The 8,995-nt window shown below is 43.8% G+C and overlaps 1 protein-coding gene across 8 annotated transcripts in view; it reads left to right on the forward strand.

Annotated features, from left to right (window-relative positions):
• Positions 1-8,145, forward strand: part of FGF18 (fibroblast growth factor 18) — a 223,655-nt gene extending 215,510 nt beyond the window's left edge. For all 8 annotated transcript variants that reach the window (XM_083431999.1, XM_083432000.1, XM_083432003.1 and 5 more), the window contains one exon: positions 7,073-8,145. In XM_083431999.1, the coding sequence (XP_083288125.1) occupies positions 7,073-7,339 (267 nt within the window). In that variant the 3' untranslated portion in view covers positions 7,340-8,145. The remainder of the gene's footprint in view (positions 1-7,072) is intronic.
• The last annotated feature ends 850 nt before the right edge of the window (positions 8,146-8,995 follow it).

The following is an 8,995-nucleotide window of genomic DNA, read 5'->3' on the forward strand; positions in this document are numbered from 1 at the left end:
GTCCTAGGCTCTGTGGTTTAACCCACAGCGCCACCCGTGTCCCTACGGCTGATTGTTTACATTGTTTTTAATAATAAGCCAGTACAACATTGTCACTGCTGCATTTCCTCTGCGTTGACTCAGACTGCTATTTCACGTACACTTAGTTGGGAGGAAGGTGTACGTAAGTATGCAATTCTTTTCTTTTTTCAAACAAAAACCCTCATGAAAACCCAGCAGCATTTTAAGTGTGCATATCTCCTAATAAACACTTTTGTGTGTGCAGTTTTGCCCAACATGCACATTGTGCAATGAATTTTTCTTCATGCAACACATTTTCGTTTTTTATTTTCACTAATATATATGCAATTCCCCCACGTATTTGCATTTTTGTAAATGATTTATCTGGCTAGATAGCTGCATCTCAAAATTTGGAGGAGCGCACATTTCGAAGGATTGTTACGCTTTGCTTTGCATGCTGTTTGGAGAAGCATGAATTGGAGCAGGTTGATATCTAAAAGTGAACTGAACTGAATTTACCACCCACCCTTTTGAAAAACCAGTATAAACAAGTGAACAGATTAGCAGGACTTGAATAAATTTAGCAGTATAAAAGGGAGTAGAAGATAACTAGTAAGAAGAGTAGAACTTTGTAACTTGGAATACATGGAAGAAAGAAAAGATAACAGAGAAGGCGAGGAATTCTTTAGGTGTTTTGTTTTGTTTTCTTAGTTTGTTGTGGTCTTGTTTTTACACTTCTTATATTCTTTACCTATTCTTTTTGAATTGTATGTAAAAACGCAAATAAAAATTACTTTTTTAAAAAAATGAATTTACCCCACCCACCAAAAAAACAACAACCCCTCAACTTGGGAGTAATTCCTCGTGAAATCTACACAACTGCCTTCAGAGTAAATGTGGATACCCTTCAGATGGCCCCATGGTTTAAGAGAAATTCTGCCGAGTGTCCTCAACTCAAGGCATTGCTTAGAAGAGAGCATTTGTGCAGTCACAACAGACTGTCCTTTGATCCTCCAGATTAGAGAACCTAAAACGTGAAAGCAAAGCTCCAAGTAGGCCAAATTGGACTATAAAAGGTGAGGAGAGGAGCTGGCCGATTTGCGGAATGTCAATATAAGAGTAGCAAATGTTTCAGCAGGTTTGCCTAGTCTCGGTTCAAGATGTTCCTTGTTTACTACCGGAGAGATAATTAACCAAATGCTTCGGACAAACAATCCAGTAAGTGTTCCAGGGGTCTTCTCAAAGGGCACTCGCTCTTTTTCAACTCCATTTCCTTCCTGTCGGATATGAACCATCAACGTGCGTACTTTATCCCCATTATAGATATCCCTCATTACAATGTTGTAACATAAAGTCAATGTTATCTTGCTTTTTTTTAAAAAAAGTGGCAGCCGTACAGACTTATCACCTCATTGCCCGGTAGCAATTGGAAAACTAACCCCTTTCCAAAAACAATAACGACAACCAAGACTTCATTCTCTGCCGGCATTGAGGTTGTTCTTCTGAAACAATGAATATATAAGATGTGTCAGAGAGATGCCCAGCTCATACTGAACCTTTTCACTCCACTTATGAAGCTGCCTACCTCCATCTGCCTCTGGTTCCCTCCTCTGAGCTCACCCACCAACCTGCTTGTTTGCCCCCCACCCCCCACCAGCTTGGCTAAATCATAGCTCAGGCAAACTTCAGAGGAACAAGCAGGGCAGGAGAAGGCACCTCCGCAGTAACCTTCCTGCTCTGATACATCTTCCCTTCTCCTCGACCTCCTTTGCTAATGAGGCTAAAATGACATTATCAGTGTGAGGTGTGCAGTAACAGCAGGGCAAGGTGGCTTCTAGGAAGCTGTCCCGGCCTGTCCTTGCTGCTCTTCTGTGTCTTGCCTAAACCACCTGCTTCCTTGCTCACCTGCATGTCTAGGAAAACTGCCTGCTGCTCTTGCCATCTTGAGCAGTCCATCTGACCACCTGTTGGTGGCCGTGGGAACTGCAGCATGACCACGTCCTTACAATCTTATTATATACTAATTAAGGATTGCACGGGGCGATCCTATACATGTCTACTGAGAAGTTCGCCCCATTGAGTTCAACAGGATTCCTTCCCAGGCAACATTGCAGTCTTAAATGCATGGATATATGCACAACATTTCTTAATGGGTAGGAGAGTTTTGAGTTATAAACCAGAGACTGGTTCTAGCAGAAATCAAGAACACCTTTTCTACTGAACTTCCTTCTAAAAGCGGAAGTGCTATGGGCATAATCCTTGAACAAGCCTGATTTGAGACATCCTTCATTTCCACTAAGCATTTGTCCTAGACCAGTATTTGATTGAATTTTCATTTTGGTTATATTTGTATGGAGATCTGACTCAATTCTTCTGTTTTCTTTCTTTTTTAAAAAAAAACCTCATTTAATCCAGGACTCAAAAGATAGCAATCATGTCAGCAATGGTAGTGTTTTCATAGTTTTGAAGTTTGCTGATTTGACAGTATTAGGAAAAGTTTGACTGAGCTAAGTTGTCAGACCAAAGGAGAGATGACAGATTGCTCCAGATCTCTAGAATCATAACACTATGGTTCCCCTGTAAATTTCCGGCAGAGAAGCAATTGATCCATTCAAGAGGCATGCTGAATATTTTTTTTTTCTTGGCTCCAATTTGGCAGAAACAAATCCTGAAATCCTTTTGTGCTATTCAGCACAAAGCAAGACAATTATTAAGTTTATCTGAAGCAAGTCCAGCATTTGCTCCTCAAATACATGAGCTGACTTTGATCTCTTCACTTCAGTTCATACATTTGGTGCCTAATGCCATTTTCCATGCACAGACCCTAACCTTGCCTGATTCCAGTACTTCAACCTCTGATCATTGGGGTTGCAGAACTCTTTGCTCATTGTCTCCAAACCCAGATATTTAGTGGAAAATGCACAGTTTTGTTATTTAAAAAAAGCAAGACACATCAGGAGACTTTTTATTTCAAGCTTAACTTCACATATGATTACAACCACTTAGGATTTGATGAAATTTAAGCAGAGGAGGAAACAGCCAGCCGTGGAAGCAGATCCTCACAGGCCTAACATGTTTGGCTGTCTCTCCAGCCATGCTTGGCAGCCCTGATGCAGTTACAATTTCATGCATGATGTGCTGGACTGATTTTCAAATAACAGTCAAAAGGAACCTTCGGGTTTGACTATATTATACTTCTTGTAACAGTCTTATAAGCAGGGTTGTGTATACTCTGTGCTAAACAAAGAGACAAGCCAGGTACATTATGTGGCCAGGCAATCAAGCTTCTGCTTGAAGAACAGCTAGATTTTGCAACCTGTGTATGTTATGGACAGTTGCATGAATTTTCCATTGTTCACAAAATATATTCTGCATTTTGTTCTTGTTGCTATTTTCTATTTGATTGGGCCTTTTGAGTATAACTGGCATTATTTTAAATGGTTCTACAGCTTTTGCTGTCTCTTTTATTGCTTTTACATCTGATTTTGTGATCGTCTTTTTATTTTACAGAGTTCTACTGCTGAGTATGCAAAACGGTATCGCTAGCTGCTCTGTGCTCCCATATAGTGATGTGATTTTATTTTTTTTTGCATAAATACTGTTTTGCTAGTCATAAATGAGCCAGGCCAATGAAACTCCCCCAACTACTGAGACCCCACCCCCACCCCCCAAAAAACAAACATGGCTCCTTCTTTTACCTCTAATATTTCAGTTGGCATTTCACCCTAACACTTTTAAGCATTCTTTCATAGCTGTAAAGGCCACAAACTTACTTTTTAACAGGAAAAAATTAGGAAGAGGCTTAACTTATTCTGCACTCCCACAGAAATCGTGCCCTCCTCACAGAGAGCACGTGTTGCGGTGTGATCATCAGGACTGACCTCACCGCTTGCATGGGTGGGAGCGATTGGATAGCCACAACAACCTGATTGGTGGTCCCTTGGTTGCTGAAAGAATTCTGGCCATTGGGATTCTTCATGCATGTACCGTTGCACATTGCGTTGAGCTTCCTCTTTTCACCTCATGCATTGGATCACCCACCCACCCTCCCTATATTTAGGGTCCATTTTGACCTTGCTATGCCATCGTGGCATGTCTGAGAGCCAGTGTGGTGTAGTGGTTAAGAGCGGTAGTCTCGTAGTGTATTTTAGTGTATTTTTGGTCTCTGTGGAAGCCGCCTAGAGTGGCTGGGAAAACCCAGCCAGATGGGTTGGGTACAAATAATAAATTATTATTATTATTATTAGTATGGAGGGGGCACCTCCGTCTGAAGAATGTGAGTGTGCTGCTGGCCACGCCCCTTGTGTGTCATGTGGTGCTGCAGGTTTCTTTCCCTGCTCATACAGTGGTTTCCTGCCCTGAAGGACTCTAGACCAAGGCATGGATGCCCAGGGGTTGAGGCCAGTGATGGGCCTGAGACCAGGGGATACCAGGGGCAAGGGCCTACTCTTCAGCCATCATTCATATGATTAATGCATCAACGAGTCTAAAGTCTCACTGTCATTTCACATTAACCAGGAATCCTACTTTTTGTATCCCGCTATCTAGCACAGCACGCCATCACAGCAAGAGTTAGCATTGCTTCCATTGAGAGCCAGTGTGGTGTAGTGGTTAAGAGCGGTAGTCTTGTAATCTGGGAAACCGGGTTCGCGTCTCCGCTCCTCCACATGCAGCTGCTGGGTGACCTTGGGCCAGTCACACTTCTTTGAAGTCTCTCAGCCCCACTCACCTCACAGAGTGTTTGTTGTGGGGGAGGAAGGGAAAGGAGAATGTTAGCCGCTTTGAGACTCCTTAAAGGGAGTGAAAGGCGGGATATCAAATCCAAACTCTTCTTCTTCTTCTTCTTCTGTTTATGGGATGGGCCCAGTAGGAATTTTCCCATTTAGCAGATTGGCTGGTGCCACTTGGGTTTCGCCTGCCGCGTAGCAAATCGTCACAACGTTGTAAGGTTTGGCGGTTAGGCGTTGGTTCAATGTGGAGGGGAGGAGAGGTTGTCACACCTGCCCCCCCAATGAACGAAAGGATATTCCGTTAAAGGAATCCAGGGGCTTGTCTTGCTTTTACCCGATCCCCTTCCAGGGGTTAGGGCCACGCCAGAGCCCCTAGGAGCATTGGGGGGTGGGTGAGTTTGAGACTGTGCCTGGTCCAATGCTCCCCCACAATGTTTACCTGCACTGACCTGTGCCGGTTTCCAGTTGTCAGTGCTGCCCTGCTGAGGTCAGGTGCAGCTAGTCGGGAACGAATGCCTAAACAAACCACTCACTATCTGTACAGTGGTACTTCGGGTTACATACGCTTCAGGTTACAGACGCTTCAGGTTACAGACTCCGCTAACCCAAAAATAGCACCTCGGATTAAGAACTTTGCTTCAGGATGAGAACAGAAATCATGCTCCAGAGGCGCAGTGGCAGCGGGAGGCCCCATTAGTTTAAGTGGTGCTTCAGGTTAAGAACAGTTTCAGGTTAAGAATGGACCTCCGGAACGAATTAAGTACTTAACCCGAGGTACCACTGTAATCCATAATGTTGTGGCCAAAATTTTGCCAATAACCTTAAACTAAATTCTGTGTCAATTGGGTCTTTATTTATTGGGGGAGGTCTTGGGATCTTAACATGCAATCATGGCATACAAGCAGACCTTCTTATTAGATAAGAATAAGAACTAAGGGACGCGGGTGGCGCTGTGGGTTAAAGTCTCAGCGCCTAGAGCTTGCCGATCAAGAGGTCGGCGGTTCGAATCCCTGCGGCGGGGTGCGCTCCCGTTGTTCGGGAGCACTCTTGGGTGCAAGTAGATAAATAGGGACCGCTTACTAGTGGGAAGGTAAACGGCGTTTCCGTGTGCAGCTCTGGCTCGCCAGAGCAGTGATGTCACGCTGGCCACATGACCCAGAAGTGTCTTCGGACAGCGCTGGCCCTCGGCCTCTTTGAGTGAGATGGGCGCACAACCCTATAGTCTGGCAAGCCTGGCCCATACGGGCAGGGGTACCTTTACCTTTTAAGAACAAGTGGCTCAGGACGACAATACCTCGGTGACCTCCTCTCTCCATATGAACCTACTCAGACGCTGAGATCATCTTCTGAGGCCCTTCTTTGTGTGCCTCCTCTATGAGCGGTCCGGAGGGTGGCAACACGAGAACAGGGTCTTTTCTGCAGTAGCTCCCCATTTGCGGAATGCTCTCCCCAGGGAAATTTACCTGGCGCCTGCATTATATACCTTTAGGCACCAGGCAAAACTGTTCTTCTTCAACTAGGCCTTTGGCTAAGTGACATTCAATGTGTTGAGGAGGTGGGGAATTATTGGGTTGCTCTTGTTTTTGTTTTTATCATGTATTGTGCATTTTTACATTTTGATTTCATGCCGTGAACTGCCTGGAGACCTGCGGGTATAGGGCGGTATACAAATTTTAATAAAGAAGGGATAATAACGCAATAAACAAAACCAAATCATCCTACTCTTCCTCTCCTTCTGTAGAACCAGCTATAGGAATTGGCACTGCCATTGATGTTCCCAGAATGAAGTGTACTTTGGTTAATTGGCTGTGTGAACAAATGAATGAATTTTATTATTACGATCACAGACCAGTTCCGGCTCACTTACAGTATCAGGAAAAACATAAAACACAACAGGAATACATTGAATTGCAATAGGGTATAACAGAGACAATTCAGATATAGCAGCAGTTAAAAATGTACAGTGGTACCTCGCAAGACGAATGCCTCGGAAAACGAAAAACTCGCAAGACGAAAGAGTTTTTCGTTTGCTGAGTTGCTTCGCAAGACGGATTTCCCTATGGGCTTGCTTCGCAAGACGAAACGTCTTGCACCTTTTTTTAAAAACCGCAAATGCATTCCTATGGGAAACCGTCAATACACAGTGGTGCTTCGCAAGACGAAAAAACTCGCAGAACGAAAAAACTCGCAGAACGAATTAATTTCGTCTTGCGAGGCACCACTGTATATTAAATCTTGATCACTAAAATATAACCTAAAATTGTCATTTGAAACCTTAATCACTTTGGCTGTGTGAACAATTTGCCATTTTCGTTGACTTTCTCTTCCGATTTCATTTTCAGCCGGACGGCACCAGCAAAGAGTGTGTCTTCATCGAGAAAGTCCTAGAGAACAACTATACGGCGCTGATGTCAGCAAAGTACACGGGCTGGTACGTCGGCTTCACCAAAAAGGGAAGGCCCCGGAAAGGGCCCAAGACACGGGAGAACCAGCAAGACGTTCATTTTATGAAAAGATACCCAAAGGGTCAAGTGGAATTACAGAAACCTTTCAAGTATACGACAGTGACCAAGAGGACTAGGCGAATACGACCCACCAACCCCAGTTAAAAGATAGACAAAGACAGTGTCATGCAAATGAACTACAAAAGATAGACTGTTCCAGAGAAATATTTTTACACTAAAAATAAGGGAGAAGCTCTATTTTTGTACATTGTGTTGATTTTTTTTTTTTTTAAAGACTGGATTGAAAAAGAAAAGAAAAGAAAAACCCACTGGGGAAGCTGTAAAAGATTTATTGTGACTTGAAGACAAACCAAAATGAATGGCTCTATTTAAATTGACTTCCCCCCTTCCCCTCCCCCTTCTGTGGATTGACATATAGGTGCTTAATTCTCTTTTTGGAATGGGTGACTTTTCCAAGCCAATCCTTAGAGGGGAACGAGTTCACCTTAAAATAAGAGTAGAAACCAAAACCACAAACCAAAGAAAACCAACGCTCATCTTTCCCAAAGTCCCCGAAACTCCTTGGATAATTCTCTGGTGTTGGGGTGATCTGTGTTAATTGTCTGCTGCGATCTCGACCGAGACAAGATGGTCTGCAAATCAGTCATTGAGCTTCCGTAGAGGGCTCAGTACCTCAGTCCTTTGTAACCCTTTCTGACGACATAAGGTGTCACGGCTCTGTGATCCTGCAATTGTTTCGCTCACTTCTGGAGAATGCTGCTATCGACCTTCAAGTGACTAAGTAAAATAACCTAATACACCAATGATAAGGGAATATTTTAAAACCAGCTCTATTATATATATAAATATATATTATATATATAAGCTATTTATTTCACCTCTCTGTATATTGCAGTTCCATGAACCAAGTATTACTGCCTCAACAATTAAAAAAAGAATTATTTAAAACACATACATGTATTACTGCTGTTCACAGATTTCCCCCCCTCCCTCCCGCAACCTCAGCTTTTCACTGAACGACACTCGCTGCCTGGGGTTGAGTTCACGGGGATTAGGTTATCCAGACTAGAGTTCAGAATTTATTATCAGACATGCCAGGAGCTCAATTGCTCTTTTCCTGGATTGCAGAATGGATTTTTTTATTTTTTATTTTCAAATTCTGTAATTTTGACTTCCTGCAAAATGTCCTGCCTTGTCAAAGTATGGGCGGAGTTTAAAAATGCGGCATGCGAAGGATTCTTGTTTTGTGTATTTGCTCTCACAGACACCTTGTTTTGTCTGTGCCAAGCTGCCCCGGGCGCAACATGGTATTAAATGCTCAGCAGGGTTGTGGAATTCACTCATGGCATTCCTTCAGTTGCCCTAGGTGGGCAGCCAGAGGTGACTTGATCCCCCTGTCTGAGCTGGAGCCAACCAGTGTTGGGAAGAACTGTCATTAAGAACAGGAGATGCTGTTGGAGGGTTGTGTTAAATCGACTCTGCCGACTAAATGTGTCTTAGGATGCTCAGCGTGTCAGTCGTTGCCACCTTCTGCAAATGGCTGCCAGTTTTCCCACCCCATTCTGGGAAGACATTTACGGGGATATAAGCGCCATTGGGGGTGGGGTGGGGCAAATCACATGCCTCTGAGTGTAAATGTATTTAGGATTGATGCGAAAGTCCAGCGTAAGCTGTATAGTCCATATGTAAGCTATAATGGGGAGTGCACTAGAACCAGCCGTGTCCCAAAGACGGGGGCAAAGGGACAGCCAGACTAGGTGACAAAGGGGTCGGGGAAGCTATTGGGCTTGCCTTTGGAAG

Source organism: Podarcis tiliguerta (assembly GCF_965153285.1).
Source record: "Podarcis tiliguerta genome assembly, chromosome: 3".
In the NCBI taxonomy this organism is placed as follows: Eukaryota; Metazoa; Chordata; class Lepidosauria; order Squamata; family Lacertidae; genus Podarcis; species Podarcis tiliguerta.